This window comes from Quercus robur, chromosome 5 (assembly GCF_932294415.1).
Source record: "Quercus robur chromosome 5, dhQueRobu3.1, whole genome shotgun sequence".
NCBI lineage: Eukaryota > Viridiplantae > Streptophyta > Magnoliopsida > Fagales > Fagaceae > Quercus > Quercus robur.
The window spans coordinates 14321224-14338644 of record NC_065538.1 but is presented as its reverse complement, the minus strand read 5'-3'; the positions used below and the strand labels follow the sequence as shown (position 1 = coordinate 14338644).

The 17421-nt window shown below is 33.2% G+C and overlaps 1 protein-coding gene across 1 annotated transcript; it reads left to right on the top strand.

Annotated features, from left to right (window-relative positions):
• The first annotated feature begins 6480 nt into the window (after positions 1 to 6480).
• On the top strand, positions 6481 to 16497 carry LOC126725222 (dihydropyrimidinase-like). The gene is made up of 13 exons (XM_050429792.1): positions 6481 to 6752; positions 7178 to 7342; positions 9291 to 9342; positions 9952 to 10221; positions 10329 to 10540; positions 11502 to 11622; positions 12107 to 12194; positions 12300 to 12378; positions 12694 to 12781; positions 12899 to 12939; positions 13044 to 13096; positions 13274 to 13430; positions 15968 to 16497. Exons 1-13 carry the CDS (start codon positions 6669 to 6671, stop codon positions 16157 to 16159), a joined length of 1602 nt encoding a protein of 533 aa, XP_050285749.1. The 5' UTR covers positions 6481 to 6668; the 3' UTR covers positions 16160 to 16497.
• Positions 16498 to 17421: the final 924 nt, after the last annotated feature.

The window sequence follows — 17421 nt, the reverse complement described above, 5'->3', positions numbered from 1 at the left end:
CAAGTGCAACACTTGGTCTAGGCAAAAATTGTCCCCACAGAGTGCGAATCAAACCCATGTTTGAATTGAAATTGAAATACTGCTGCAAGTTCTTCCCCTTTGAATCATATGAATTCATATCTGAAGGAGTTTTACAATAAGTTCTTTCAAAATTGACTATTTGTCCCTCTATTAGAGGTGTTTCAAAAATGTCTGCGATCAAGTAAATAGCTGCTGTGACTTAAATAATGCTCCTAAGTGCAGGATTGTCATGAAGTAATAACTCGGAAAGTCCGAGGTCGAATCCACAGGGAAAAGGGAATTGATTAGCAAACCACAAGAGAATAAAACTAAAATAATAAAGTTTAACTGAAGAGATTTTTGATAGTTTAGTAAAGGTCATTTAAATTGAGAGAAAATGGCAATATATTAAGGCACTAAGGTTTAGGGATTCACATACAACACATCTATTGGTAGTCTTAACAATATTTATTTCATAACTCAACTAAAATTCATACAAAGGATGATCTTAGTCGGATGATTTAACAATAAAACTCAAGAATTAATTGTCTAAGGTAGTTTCATGCAATTGATTGATTTTAGGCAAAAAAAAAAAACTTTTAAGTTAGTTTGCAGGGAATACTAAGCATTTAACGTGCCCAGAGTCTACGATAAATCAAAAGATTATACAGAACTAAACACTTTTCTAGATGAGTAAAACAATCAAAAAAATAAAAAACATAAACATTAAAACCAATAAATAATTGTTAAGAACATACCAATAAACAGTTGGGTTTCACCCCTTACCTTAGCAAAGTTTCTAGCAAGCCATAACACAAATAAAACTCTAAAAACTATAAAGAAACTTTAAGAAAACCTAAATTATGTTCTACAGCAGCTCCCCTCTGAATTTTGCCCTAAAGAGCCTTTAAATAGGTTAAGGAATCCTATTACAAGTTGAATTCTTGTTTGGAGGAAATCCTAGGTTTTTAGGCTTCAATTAACCGACGTTTTTGGCCCATTTAACTTCAGAATTCGGACTTTTGGTAAATACAAAGTTGTATCCTTTTAAGTTAGCTTTCTAGCCCAACTTGAATCATCTCGATTGGACATCTGAGCCGAAAATTATGCTCAAAATACTAACTGGTGCGCAGGCTGGAATCCTAATCCGAATTGGACTTCGATTTAATTGGGTTGACCTTCTTTGACTTCATCATGGCTCCTGTAAAATTAAAGTCCATTAGCTTTCTTCTTTGCACAAATCTACTTATTTAATTTCATTATCCTACAAAAGACAAATTTATGCATTAAAATTCAATTAAGCACAAAATTGATTATTTAGCATTATTCCAAAACCAATTATAAAATGCATGAATTAACTCAAAACAAGTATAATAATGCTTTCTAATAATGATATAAATGTGCAAAATTAAGCTATTATCAATAGCTCTACGAATGAATGGATCAGATCGAATTGGAAAATAGAAAGATTTGTACAAGTTATACGTTCTTTCGTCACCACTTTGTGGAAAATCGTTAGGTATGAATATGTTAGATACTTGTAACTCGGTTGGTGAAATAGTATCTCTCTCCAAAAAAAGCATTTTTTTTTTTTTTTTTTACCACCGCGCAAAGAAAATATTTTGTTGCAAATGAACAAGATATTAAGGAATTGTCCATACGTAAAATCATAATTATTGACACGGGCCTTTTCCACATAAAAAGGGACTCTTTTGTTACAATCGAAGAAGAAGTGATGTGGATTATACAAGAATCGAAGTCCATTTGCTTTATAAAAAGAAGATATCAGTGAACTTCTATGAAATGGTTTCATGGGATTCGGCCAATTGTCTTGATTGTGGGATATCATTGAGAAATAGGAATTTGTGTTCTCAAAAGATTTCCTACGATTATTTCTAGTATGGAATAAGTCAATCATCCGCCACTTTGGTATCTTATTGAACAAAAATGGTGATATTGTTGCTCCGTTGATCAAGAATTTCGATTTTTGGGAAGTATCATGATCATCCAATAAGAAGGGTTTCAATTTTTTCAAATGAACGATTTGAAGACCTATTGATTAAACAACTGATTGCAGAGTTGATCATTTGGACCTTTCAATTCATAGATGTGGATCTTGGACCTATGAATTGGGATATTTCCAAAACTCACATAGAAAAAAGGAAGTGAGTTAGAAAAAAAGAGAAGAAACTTGGACAAAAAGAGAGGAAGTGACTTAGACAAATCTTTTTTGTTGATAGCCTCAGACGAATCAATTGAATATTGATTAATACGTAATCTATCGAACGCTACTCGAAAATGAAAACGACTCTTTTGTTCAGAAATAAAATGTTCCAAATGTTCCTGGAAATTCTTGCTCCCATTGAACCATTTGTATCTATATGCATTAGGATCCTGATTCATGGATCTCTTGGTTTGAGAAATAAAACTACGAGGATCGAACCCTTTCTTCTAGCTCTTTTTCAAATTTGATAAATGTTGGTTGATTGTATATTTCATTATAGTTCTATGATTTAGAGTATCATTTCCTATTTAATATCTTTGAATTCCATATACGAAGTTACAATTGGATCTATTCTTTAAAAAGAATTGATTCAATACGTTTATTATGTATCCATATGTGTTATATTGGATTTGAATCAAATTTCGAATCAATTTATATTGACTGACTACCTCGATTATGTTGTTGCTAACAAATGCCACTCTTTTTGGTTTTGGATCTTCCAAATCATTCCCATAGGAGGTCCAGACCCATTTTTCTTTGATCCTTTAATAAAAGGATTCATTCTCTTCATAAAAAATAGGAGGTAGGACCAATAAATATTTCTTTTTCGATTCATCCCTGGAGTTGAATACCTTATTCAAGAATTGTTTTTGATACAATCTACAGGAATCAATAGAAAAGGTAAATCCCTTATGATACAACAGATTCGGCTCGGTTATTGATAGAGTGAATATATCCGCCATTTCTTGAAATCTCTCTTCTAATTCAAAATCGTGATGTAACGTGTATCCCCCTTTGTCCCAGTCACGAAATAAAAAAAAAAAAAAAATTTATTCAAGAATGAAATCTTATTGGAACTGTCCATATCCAGTTCATCATTCGAAACCATATCACATCCCAGATTGAATGAAATTGGATGAACTGAGACAATATTTTGTAAATAAGTAATTATCTTGAATATATTAACTATTTCTTTATTTTTCGATCGCTTGGAAGGGACAAAAGAAACATCTTGTTCTTTCTTCAACAATTTCTGATCTCTAGTGGACCTCTCAGTAGGATTCGAACCTAGATGAAGTTTTGATCATCTGTCAGAGAAAAAAGAACGAATGGATCTTGTAGGATTCCCAAGAAATTCTTCTATTTCTTCCGGAAGCAGACGATTATTCATCTGCTTCTCACGTTCTGTGAATAGCCGGGACATTGAGGAATATCCAGAAAGGCATTTAGGAAACCGGTCTAATTCTATCTTTGTTCGTTCTGTTTTAAGAAAGGAAGGATCCTAAAGAATTGATCCTTCTTTTAGTTGTTGAATCTCTCTTTGAATGATCAATGTGTGATATTCCAAATCCTCATTACTAGTGGAATTGAAATGATCTTTGGATTGATTAGAAGATCCTTTCAATTGGCTAGAATTTTTACTTAAACGAAACTAGATCTTATGGAATCATATTGAATATTTGATGATACATTCCGTACCTTGCTAAAAAACCGATCCTTGTTTACCACCCACACATTGTCTAACTAAATCCAATTCTCTCTTGATATTTTCCTCAAAAATCCGATTCGTGCAGATTCTTCCCCCAACTAAAGAAGAGATCTTGGCGGAATTGCCACATATGAAATTGAGCACAATTTTGCAAAGAAATAGCCCACTTGTTTCTCGAGAAGAGATAGGAAACATGCTCAATATCATTTGATTGAATAGTTGACCTAACTACTTGTTGTTTGAAGAAACCTTCCATTTAAATTGGTATTTTTTCATGTAAAGTAAAGATGAGATAACCAATCCAATCTTTCACTAAGATTTTGAATGAAAATCTAACTGTTGAATTATATATTTATTATTGTTCATAACCCGCACATCAAATTTCTTTCAAATTGGATGTTATTTACTAGTTGATCAATAAACTTGTTTTTTATGCAAAATTTTAGACCACAAAAACTTGAAATTTAAACTTTTGATTGATGTTATGATCCTAATATCCCACATGGATTAAGTGTAAGCTTAACCACATGTTTATAAGCTCTTGGGCGCTCTCCCCTTGTAAGCCGGTTTTTAAGGGTGAGTTCTACCCATAGGTTCCTAATATTTGGTATCAGAGCCAACCACCATGTCGAGTAATCGGACTTAATTCATTGAGTATGAGATTAAATGAGTTGCAGCATTGTGGTCGGATTCTAGAGGGGGCGACCTAGAGGCTAGATTAAAATAACTAATAGGTGAGTAGAGCCACCAAAAGAGAAAGGGCTACCATTAGGTCAGTGTCGCTAAAGTGAGCTATCGTGGACATCGGCTGTGGAGCGTGGTGGTATGTTATGATCCTAGTGTCCCATATGGATTAAGTGTAAGCTTAACCATGTGTTTATAAATTCTTGGGCACCCTTTCCTTGCAAGCCAGTTTTCAAGGGTGAGTTCTACCCATGGGTTCCTAACAATTGATGACATAGTAATTGATCTTTGATCTTCTTGAAAGACTTAGTTTAGTTGGGAAATTATATGGCTTTTTTAATAGGTAAAATTCAAGCATAGTTGGGAAATTATATGGTGAAAGTAGCATTCAACTTTAGTTAAAAATGGAAGATATTTTCTTGAAAAGTCATAGATTAGGTTAGGCCATTTAATTTAGTGGGTGACAACTTCAATTGATATGGACAATTGACAAGGAAAAGTTAAGGAATTTTTATGCACACATTAATCGAGTAATTTGTAGGTACTCCTAGAGTACGGTAAATGATATTCCATTCTCTCACATTCATGATACCACTCATTAAATTTATGGTAGAGTCCACCATGAATATTAGAGGAGGAAACACCATTTCACTAAATTCTTAGAGTACCTAAGAATTTTCACATTAACAAGGAGAATAACAATGAATTCTACTACTCGTCCAAAATCACTCCCCTACATGCAAGGGGGGCCTAACATAATTTGGAGTCTATGGCGAAAGATTTTTGTGGGCCTTATATCTATAAATATTAATTAAATAAAATTATTTAATACTAATCCAATCGAGTTTAATTTGATGCATTAAGTACATAATTTAATTAATAATTCTAACTAAAACTAATGTAAATTTCATATAGAGAATTGAATATCATAGTTGAAACATAAATTTTAACAAAAAGAAAAAAAATGTATATTAATTTTTTTTTAAAAAGAATATTACTTTATCTATGATGATACATAGTTAAGTAAATTTGTAATCTAATTTTTAAGAGGCAAAGATAAATATTATTTGGTGTGTGGCGTTGTAGGAGATTAGTTTACAAAAATTAAAGTCTTGAACTGTTAAGAGAGATTAATTATCATTGATGATCTAACACATTTGCAACTTTTTTTTTGGAAGCATTTTAGGCTTTCAATTGGGTTAGGTTAGGTCTCTATTGGTCTCATATTTTGAAAGCCTTATTAAAAATTAGACTCATCACACGTTTTGCGCGTGCAATAAGACTCTTTTTTATTTTGAGTTTAGTGAAATAATGTTTAAAGGTGAGATAGAGATAGAGTTCTAATTTTTAGGATCTTGATAAAAGTTTGAAAGCTTAAAACTTAGGAACTTTTTAAAAAAATATTAAATTACTCTTTTAACCATTTTGTGTTTTTAAATTTAAAATTATTCAATTAAAAGATAGGGGTATTTTAGAGAGTTTAAGAATTTGTGTGAGGATATTTTAGTACACAAAATGATGAAACCCAAATAGAGAATCATGTTTTTTTTTTTTTTTTTTTTGATATAGGGAGTTGTGTTATTAATATATTAAAAAAAAAAAAACGCTAAGGTACTATAAAGTGTTCACAATATGAGATTTATATTTTTTATTATAAAATTTTGGGTCTTTTACAACCGGAGGAGGCCTTTTTTTTTTTCTTCTTCTCTAGATGTAAATTTTTTTTTTGTGGTAGTGCCTTAAGCCTAGGCCTTGAGCCAGACCTGCCCTACATGCTAGACAACTTCTACCCTTGATGCAGATTTAAAATTTTCCATAGATTTGGGTCATGGGTTAGAATTATTAGATGTTAGCTTAGTGGGTGTATGATGGCTTTGTAATATGGGCCGTGATGTCTGCAATTGACAATGGGTATTGGGCCTTCAAGTTATAGTGTACAATATGCCCGAAAGAAGTGGTCTCTCTCAACAGTCTCATAATCTAAGATATTAGCGAAAATTAGTAAAGTCCGACAAAGCAAACAGATTTTCAAGAACGACATTGACAATCCGGGTCACAAAAATCCACATACAAACACAAACGTCATAAAACCATGGAAATTCGAATTACTGAGATTTGAAACGGATACGGTTAAGGCCCTTAAAGTCAAATAGAGAATCTTTATATGGATATGATCATTTGATCCTCTTCCTCTATATATACTCGTGTGATCCAAAAGTCTTCCAGTTGTTCTTGTAGAGAGCTCAGTCTCAATCTCACACTCAATCAGACATGGAGTCCAGTTTCAAAACCCAACCACTACTCCTCCTTCTCCTTCTTCTCTTCACCTTCTCTTCCATTACTGAATCAAACCAGGTACTTTTTCTTCAACTCTTATCTCCATACTCAGTCTCGTTTCAACTTTTCTTTTTCTTCTGCAAAAAAAAAAAAAAAAAAAAAAAAAAAAAAAACTTCTGGGTTGTTGAGAAAACCATGTAACATAGAGAAAAGATAAAACTTGGCCCCTTTTGATATTTATGGGATTTTCTTTTTTTGGGTTGTGGTTTACTTGTTTTAGTTTCTTCAAAGTGAAGTTCTGCTGGAGTCAACTGTGCTTTATGTCATAAAGAAATAAGGCTGAACATGTAACTCACTTATATTCATAATTCAATCAACAATTAGAAAACAGGAACAAAACTATGACTATGTTCAATTTTTACTTTCTGGGTTTTTCTTTTTTAACCAAACTGGAGTATTATGTTATGTAATTTTTATTATTTTTGAAAAAAAAAATGGTTCAGTTTTGTAATGCTGGGATTGAGTATGGTGAATCGTCATGTGGGGTTTCGTCTTCATCGTCGAAGATATTGATTAAAGGGGGAACTGTTGTGAATGCTCATAGAGAGGAGGTTGCTGATGTTTATGTGGAGGATGGGATCATTGTTGCCGTGAAGCCTAATATCAAGGTACTATTTCTTTTTAAAATGTTGTAGTTATGTAAATCTACTAAGTGCTTTGTTTTGAATTGGTATAAATTGTGTGTTGTATTGTTAATTGATGAGAGACTGGTGTTATCAATGGTGGGATTGGATCATATCATATTATATTGGTAAAGGACTCTTGAACATTGAATGGTGTTGGTTCTGTATGTTATATTGGACTTAGCCTTAGGGCCCTATGTTTAAGTCCTACGCTTATGTAATTTGGCATTAGAGGGGATAACAAAGATGTTGGCTGTATGGAATAAATAATATTGATCTCTCCCGCTTACTTTTGCTCTGTTTTCCTGATGCATATGTTTGTTGGCTGACAGACTAGAAAAGTCTTAAGAATAAATGTCTTTTGGATGGTTAGTGAAATTGAGTTAAAAGCCAGTTGGCGGACTTGAAGATAGTTTTTTCCATTATTCAATTAAGAAACTTGGGTCCTATAGAACTTACCTTACACTACACATAACCAAACTCTCTTAGGGAAACTATTATAGTGGTTCGTAAAAGTGAGACATAGACTTTGGAGGCATGTTGTGGGTTTGTAATGTGGGAAGAGCTGGATTGATGGACTGCTTTTATGGAAAGTTCTTGTAGGATATCCTTATGATTAGGAGTGGCTAGGAAGTCCATAAGATTCTTGTGTAAGATGTAGTTGATGGTAGGAAATTCCAATTTTGGCATGATTTTTGTATGGGGAGGCTTTACTTAAAGCAGCTTTTCTAGACATTTGAGCTAGAGTGGTACAGGATAGCAAGCGAAAGTATACAAGTGACTCCAAAGGGGGCATTCCAGGGTGTTTTGTGTGTGTGTGGCTATGGAAGAGTTTAATTGTGTTGACATTCCCTATAAGTGACTCTTTTTGCATGGATAGTTGTTTTCTGAAAGATTCTTATGATGGAGAATCTAGAAGAGTGTGTAATATGTAAGCACAATGGAGAGAGGATGGATCATCTTCTGCTACATTTTTCTTCTATTATTTTAAAGGAGATTTGGTCTCTACAATTTCATTTTCTAGGATCTATTGGGTAACTCTGAGTGTGGTAGTTGAGATGCTGGCTAATTTGGAAAAGATTCTTATGGTGGAGAATTTTGTTTACCAAAGACAGTTCACTATCATTTGGTATTGCATTTAAGTGTAGCAAAGGGATGATAGTCGTATTCTGGTACATTGTTTTGTAGCTCAGAGATGTGGTCTCATTATTTTCAGGAGCTTCTGGTTAATGTATTCTTGATGATAGTTTATATTCCAGCTAGTTGGAAATAGGGTTCAAACGCATGAGGTTTTGTGAAGTTTTAAAGCTATACATTAATACTTTTGTGGTATCTTGGTGGTAGAAAAAATAGTAATAACATGTTTGAGGGTGTTGAGCTCCTTTGGACATGCTCAAGCTCTTGTTTTGTCTTGGGTTGGATGGCTTCCTTGAATGTTTTCCGTCTCCCTTCTCTTAGAGTAACTAATGTTGAAAAAGGTGGATGATATATTTCATGCTATTGGCTATTTCAGCCAGCCATGCCGAGACATTGAAAATAGCCCTTTAAGATCCACACTTTTGGTGTGCTATACAATACTGAGTTCATTCTTATGAAAAAAAAAAAAAAGGAAATAAATAACTCATCTGTCATAGGGCACTGAAATACCAAAAGAAACAATTTCTAGCTCATTGTAGCTCTAGGCTACTGGCAGATTAAGATTTTAAGCTACCATGCACTATCAACACATGCATTTTCCATTCACGAATGTTTTTTTGGGCAATAATTACCCTGTTATAAATTTTCTTTCATACATATATGCCCTTTTCTTGCCTAGTTGGTTGTTTACCTTTATGTTTCCTTTGATTTTTTTTTTTAATCTTTTTTTAAAATATTTTATTCTATGCTTTCTATTGTTTGATTTATGTCTGACTTGTCTGATGGCCTTTTGCAGGTTGGTGATGATGTTACCGTGCTTGATGCCACTGGAAAATTTGTCATGCCAGGTTATTTTTTTTATTATAAAAAATAATTACAGGTTAGATCACTATAAGTGACTTCACTCTTATGAGTATGGTGGGAGCATTTGGAACCTAAGTGTACTATTATGTAATACTTTTCAATGACATTTACAGTTTCAGAATACATCATACACTCTACAATCTAAATGGAAGAGATAGATTACTTCTTCTTTGTTGTATTTATTTTGAACCTCATATATGAAATGGGATGGAAAATTTCATACTCAAAAGGCTTCCAGATCCACAATGTCCCTTTTGCCATATCTTATGAAGTTGGATGAATAGTTTCTGGTCTTGCATGGCATGCCACCATGGTGGGATCCATCAAGTTGAGTTGCAGTCTTTCTTGCATGTTGGCAATAGCTCCTATTTTTATTCTTCAGCCTGTCTGCGCTCATCCTCTCAAAGACAAGATTTATTATTAATAATCACAAGCTGTCAGTTGGGTTTTCAGTTTATTTTATTTTATTTTTGATAGGTCTATTCATTTTATCTGAGTTTAATACCTTAGTTCTTTTCTGTTTCCAACACCAATTTGTAATTACGTAGATCTGATCCTGATGTACTCTATGACTACATTTGTTACCTCAACAGGTGGAATTGATCCTCACACACACCTAGCTTTTGAGTTTATGGGTACTGAGACAGTTGATGACTTCTTCAGTGGTCAGGCTGCAGCCTTAGCTGGTGGAACAACAATGCACATTGACTTTGTTATTCCAGTTAGTGGGAGTTTAACAGCAGGTTTTGAAGCCTACGAAAAGAAAGCAAAGAAATCTTGCATGGATTATGGTTTCCATATGGCAATTACAAAATGGGATGAAGTTGTTTCAAAAGAAGTGGAAATCATGGTTAAGGAGAAAGGTTAGTTTTCTTATTTTTTCTGTTTGTACTGTCCAGATTTCTTCTTATTTTGGACCTTTGTGAATGCTTCTTTGATTTCCTCTTTTCATGTATATGCCATCTTATAGGTATAAATTCTTTCAAGTTCTTCCTGGCCTACAAGGGGGCACTTATGATTAATGATGAGCTTCTATTAGAAGGGTTTAAGAAGTGCAAGTCCCTTGGTGCTTTGGCTATGGTCCATGCAGAAAATGGAGATGCGGTATATGAAGGACAGAAAAGAATGATAGAACTTGGTATTTTTGGTCCAGAGGGACATGCTCTTTCGAGACCTTCATTGGTAACTTTTAGAATTATGTATATATGTATGTATGAATGTATGTATGTACTTATGTATGTATATGGTTGTTCCTTCAGACTACTCCATTCTATATATCAATCATAGTTTGACTCTCTGCAAATTTGGTAGTCCTATGATGATGGACTATGATTACTGTTTGAATGGCCTCGTCTTTCATAAAGAGTATACATTCTGGTAACCATAATGATTCAGTTATGTGTGCTCGAGCTTTGTAGGGACTTTACACTGTTTCACCAATTACATTAATGCATTAGGAGGACAATTAATTATAAATTAGTGAGGAGCATACAATACATGTGGTTGTGCGACATGCTGTAGACAACACTCAAAATGTGGGAAGGAAATTATCCTATAGAGGATAGTGAGTGAAAACAACCTTGATTTTAAATTAAGGGAAGATCGATCTTTATTTTTTTCATTTGGAAACATTGAGCAAGCATCCTATTTGGAAGTGGTTAGTGAGTATTTCTTGGTGAAGGTGGTGATCAAGTTCAGGTTGAGAGTTGGATCTTGATATTCCTGCTTTCATATTCAAGACCTAGTTAGGAGAGATCAGTGAAGGCTGAGATGTCTGATGGTAAGGTAAAAATGATACTCCAAGATGAAACCAGTGCATCTAGATTCATCTTAGAAGTGAATCTTCTCTATGTTCCTGTATTCTCATTCAAGACACGGCTGGGACTGTGTTGCAACCGTGTCCCAGCCTTCTCTTGACCATGGCAAAAATGAAAAAAAATTGTTTTTGCCAGACACTCCATGGACACAGACACACTGGGCTTTTCCCTCTGTCTGTGATTCCTACATATGCTGTGGTCAGACTAATGAATAAAGCAGTTGATCTGTTCTATTTATCATGGTTGTTTCCTTAAAAATTTATTCCATGAATATCTTTGTAGAAATTCTCCTTGTATGATTTGACTATATAATAATACCTGTACAGCTGGAAGCAGAGGCAACTGCTCGAGCAATTCGTTTGGCAGGTTTTGTGAATACTCCTCTCTATGTAGTTCATGTAATGAGCATTGATGCTATGGAAGAAATAGCTACAGCTCGGAGAAAAGGTCTTCAATTCTCTAATCTTACAAATTCTGTTTGATTTAATAAAGTTTATTTGATGGCAGCATTAATCTACAATTATGGAGAATCATTTTATTAATAGTAAAAGTTGCATCTTTACATTTGAAATTGGGCTTTCACTTCTTTTGGGGGAACATTCTTTGCAAACTTCCTTAACAAAATATTAATCTAAGACATGAAAATGATTTTCATAGGATGTGGCCATAAGTTTAAAATGCTTTTCACATGGCTTTAAAGGTTATGAACTTGACACACAGACAGTGATATAGACACGCACTCAAACACCCAATAAATAAAGATCCCAAGAATTTTATTTTCCCCCATCCTAGCTGATTGATTTGGTTTAAGTGTCATCTTCAAGTCGTTGGCCTTCAGTTCTAGAACTCATGTATGCTGATCTCCGGATTTCTTTTTTTTTTAGATGATTTATTGTTTAAGGAGGATAAAGAACTCGTCTTTAAATTGCAGGGCAGAGGGTTATTGGAGAACCAGTAGTTTCTGGGTTAGCCCTTGATGAATCTGGGGTTTGGGATCCTGACTTCGTCACTGCAGCAAAGTAAGATCCTGCATTACTTTTCATTTTTCATTTTTATTTATTTGTATCTTTATATTTAGATATATTCTGTCAACTTTTACAAACAGTATCATCTTCATGTTTTAGGTTTGTTATGAGTCCCCCTATTAGGGCATCTGGACATGATAAGGCCCTTCAAGCTGCCCTTTCAACAGGAATTCTGCAGGTTCCTACCTCATCATTAGAGAAGATAGTGCAATCATAACAGCTGGGACCTTAAAGACACAAGAAAAAAATTTATTTTTATTGATAAGTAAAGAAAAAAACATTCGTGTTCTCATTATCCATGACATGAATTTAATAAACAATTGTCTATACAAGTACTCTCCAAAATTTTAGCTTATAACCATGTGCTAGCAAACCATATAACCTTAAATTCAGAATATTTTCTTTTGACTGATTGCCTACAACGTGACCTTTAATATATTGGTTTTATGGAGATCCTTGAACTTGTTTCTCAGGAAACTTTTGCATTTTGCAGCTTGTAGGAACCGATCATTGTTCCTTTAATTCTACACAGAAAGCTCTAGGGATTGATGATTTCCGAAATATTCCAAATGGTGTTAATGGTAATCACAAGTTTTAGTCCCTGCTATTTCTGAAATGACATTGTTCTGACTAATTATTTCGGGCCAATACTGTGTTACACTTTCTAATACTTCTCTGTGGCAATTGGTAATCTTTAGGTATTGAGGAGAGAATGCATTTGGTATGGGATATAATGGTGGTAAGCTGCAATGGATTTCTTGCTCATTCCTTCAAAATAATCAGCTTGAGTTAGAATCTATCCTAGAACTTGCTCCTTTTTCTCAGATTTATGTATTCATGCAGGAGTCTGGCCAAATTTCTGTCACTGATTATGTTCGGATAACAAGCACAGAATGGTATGCTATTAATCTGACTATTTTGGTAATGTAAAAAACTAAATGAGAATCTTATAAAAAATAAGAAATAAAATAATAACTGAATGAGAAAGTGTGGGATTATGCGTTTTATGATCTGATCCCCACTAAGCTATCTGACATATGTTGAAGTTATCTCACCATCAGCAATTTTTCCAGTGCTAGAATCTTCAATATATATCCAAGAAAAGGAGCGATTCTTCCTGGATCTGATGCAGATATAATCATATTCAACCCAAACTCAAGCTTTGAAATAACTGCGAAGTCCCACCACTCTAGATCAGATACAAACGTTTATGAGGGAAGGAGAGGAAAGGTAATGTTTGTATCAATAATGTAGTTGATCTGTTGATTACCAATGCATTATAAAATAGGCTAGCCATTGTAATGTGAGAAGGATATAAAATCAATTAGATTATACTCCCTCCGTCCCAAATTGTTTGGCTTAGTCAGAAAAAACCCAATTATTTAGGGAAACATCATTAACTACCTTATCTCTTTAAAAAAAAGTTAAAAATTTCCTAAATTACCCTTAAACAAATTTATCAAAAAATTATTTAAGAAAAAAAAAACATTTCTAGTATTGGTGCCAACTGCCAAGCAATTTTCAAAGTTATTGTAGATTTCAAATTCTATTAGTGTACTACTCTTACAATTTGCAAACCTATTTTCAAATCCGAATTCTTTAGCCACCAAGCCTAATCCAAATTCAATCTTTATCTTTAAATCAAATTTTAATACGATAGATTGGAAACTCTACTAGTGGCAAAACAATAGCTTTAGTGGATTTCAAAATTTAGGTTTTTAATTTTTTTTAATTAAAAAAATGCTCCCACAAATAAATTAAGAACATAAAGGGAATGTTAATAAATTAATGGTGTTTGACTTTTCAGACATGACATAATTTTAGGAGATCCCAAAATGGAATACAAGCCAAACAATTTGGGACGGAGGAAGTATTTTGTTTGCACCTATCATTTGTAGAGACAGCAACTCACAAAAATTCACACACAAGTAAACAGCCATATGTGTCTTTGTAACTTGATAATATTGAACATGTCTTATTACATTTTGAAATATATTTTTGTGTGCAAAAGAAGAATAAATGATTAACAGTCATGAAAGTAATAATTGTGTAAAGTTTTTATTTTTATAGGTAAGAATAACTTTATTGAAAAGAGATTACTTTATGAAGAAAAACATAAAGTAGCCTAAAGAATTACAATTGAAAAATATTTTTTTAAATTTATGAATGGAAGTAATAATTGTGTAAAGTTACTTGACAAAACACATAACACACTCATAATTTTGTTGAACTATGTGTTAGAGTATTGGTTAAATGATTAAATTTACTAGTTCCTATTGTTTAAACTTTTAGGACAATCGGTAATTTATCAATGTATTAGAGAAGGTAGTCTTGCCTTCGAACTCTGGCTTTGCTCTTCCTATCATCTAAAAAGTTAAAAATCCCATGGGTTAGGCCCCACTTAATAAGGGGGGAGTCTGAGCCCACACATGAAGGGGAGTGTAAGAATATTAGTTAAATGATTAAATTCACCACTTTCTAACAGTTTAAACTTTTGGAACAATTGGTAATTTATCACTATGAAACAAATGTTGCTCTGAAATTCTTGAGTTTATGAATGAGTGCTAGGAACCTTTGGACACGAATGTCACATCAAAGTTTCAATTTTAGAATCATCCTTCAATAATAGGTGTGCGCTTACAAGGCAAGGCCTGTGAGCTATAATTTGTGGACAAGGACACAATTTTTTTGTCATGGCATGGTAACTTTCAACAATATAGATAGAGGGATAGGGCTATATATATGTCTTGATGACTTAATAATAGTAGGCTTATAGTTTAATGCATGTTTAAGTGTTTGTTTGTATGCAAAAAAAAATGCCATGTCCTAAAACACTTGAGAAAAAAAGCTCTTTAGCTTTCTTCCTAAAACACTTGAGAAAATAAAAGCTCTATAGCTTTCTTAGAAAACAAATGAGGAACACCCTTTTATATCTGCACTTGTACATTGCGGAAATGAAGGTGAAATCTTCTGTTTAAGTGTCAAATGGAATATCTGACAGAGAATGGACATGGGTTTCATTCCTCAGGTGCATAACTTGCCAATTTTCATATAGTATAAAGCATAGCTAGTGATATCTAACTCTATATTTATAACTATCTGTAGATATAGTCCATATAGCATCCTCTGCTATTTTTAAGATGTTGCTTGTTCTTGCGACGCTTTCATTAGATGGCTGTATTAATGTACAGATCGTGTTTCTGAAACCTTTGCAAGTAATCTTACCATCTGATTCTTTGCCCAAAAATGTCCCATTGGATAAGAAAAATGGCTTCTAGAAAGAATAGATGAATGTAATTTTAGTTAAGCTTAGTTGATTGATGTTTCTAGATTCATATTTTAGTATTTTTCATTGATACTGATGTAATCTTTGCTTTTTGGTGGTTTATAAGCATATCCATTCGTCTTTTGTTTTTACTTCATATTGCAGAAACATGACCGCAAAGCCATGCCATTGCAATGTTCAACAAAAAACTATCATAAATGAAATTAAAGTTTAAGAAACTCAATCTAGTTTTTAGACTTGTCATCCATAATCTTTAACTACTCTTAAACTTTGTTATTAATTCTTATAGACCATCTTTTCCTCTCATAATTCTATATTTTGCTTCCCCATCATGAACCTCGCTCTGGTCATGATTAACTTGTCTGTATTTGCTTGAATTTGTAATTTTTTGAGACCTCTCTCTCTCCCTGTTAGAGCATGCACTCTCCTAAACTTTGTCATTTTATGTAAGGTTTTTATAAGTTCATTTATGTTCTCTTAGGGAAAGGTTGAAGTGACAATCGCTGGAGGAAGAATTGTTTGGGAAAATGATGAGCTGAAGGTTGTTCCTGGTTCTGGAAAGTATGTAGAAATGCCACCTTTCGCTTATCTATTTAATGGAATTGACAAGGCAGATGCTGAGTACCTATCTTCACACCGAGTTCCAGTAAAGCGATTTAAATCCACAGATTAAATTGCACTTTCTATCATTTTTATAGTCCTTTTACTTTCTTATCACCTAGAGGGTAAAGAATACATGATACTCAAGTATATATGGCCTTGAGTTTGTATAAAAGAAAAATAAATGAGAACATGCCACTAGCATCACCACACTGGGTGAAATGTATGTGAATATATCTTTGAATGTACATTGAATGGAACTCTAATATTACTATATGGCCTTGAGTTTGTATAAAAGAAAAATAAATGAGAACATGCCACTAGCATCACCGCACTGGGTGAAATGTATGTGAATATATCTTTGAATGTACATTGAATGGAACTCTAATATTACTGTTTCTAATTTTGTTATTTTAAGATTTCATTTCTTTATTTTGCTGCATCTGAAGAACTTCTCTTGCTTATGTAGCACACTTAAATCAAATAGTAAATAGCATATGTAGCACACTTAGATTACAGAATTTTTAGAAAAATAAATTAAATTAAAGAGAGACTGAAGCTATGTATGCTTCATTAATTGATGAGCATGTGTCATCTGTAAATTTACAGGCCAGAACTCAAAATTTAGCAGGATGGTACAAGATTGAAAATGAATGGTCTACGCTCTTAAAAAATTAAGGCCTAATACAGCAATTGATGTAGGTCAGAATCTTCCTTTTCCTCTGCATGGCAATACAAATATAATGGTAATAAAGAAGAATGTGAGGATTGAATTAGTACCATCCCCCTCTTTCCAAAACAGTTTATTGAATTGGAGACTTATACGTTGTTTATATATATATTTTTACTTTTTACAATTATTGTTAACTTTTTATCGTTCATGGTTACTGTTTACTACGCTTTTTAGGCCTATTTAAAGGGGATGTTCCTTATGTTAAACTCATAATTCTCTAGAGCCAGAATTTTCTTTAGGCATACTTCTCTCCTTTAGAATTCCTCTCTAGAATTCCCACTACTACATGTTTCCTACAAAGCCTATAACTAGAACTAGTTTCAAGTCTTGTACTGTTGAAATCCTGTAACTACTACTGCTATATATATATATATATATATTAAGAGTAGGTAAGCATACAATACACTCTACAAATGTAATGATCCATATGCACTTAAAAAAAAAAAAACAAAATTGCATACAATCTTGAGATTGTATTGGTCAAGATCCCTTTGGTCAACGAACGTTGACCAATTCAAGCTCAAGAGAACTTTTGCTACCTAATCAAGAAGAATTGTTTCTCCAACTAAGATATATAAATTACATTGTAACAAATTCATATA

Coding starts and splice junctions, on each gene's coding strand:
- LOC126725222 (XM_050429792.1), top strand. CDS start 6,669: ATGGAGTCCAGTTTCAAAACCCAACCACTACTCCTCCTTCTCCTTCTT. Junction 7,343..9,290: donor CCGTGAAGCCTAATATCAAG/GTACTATTTCTT, acceptor GGCCTTTTGCAG/GTTGGTGATGATGTTACCGT. Junction 12,940..13,043: donor TGGTATGGGATATAATGGTG/GTAAGCTGCAAT, acceptor GTATTCATGCAG/GAGTCTGGCCAAATTTCTGT.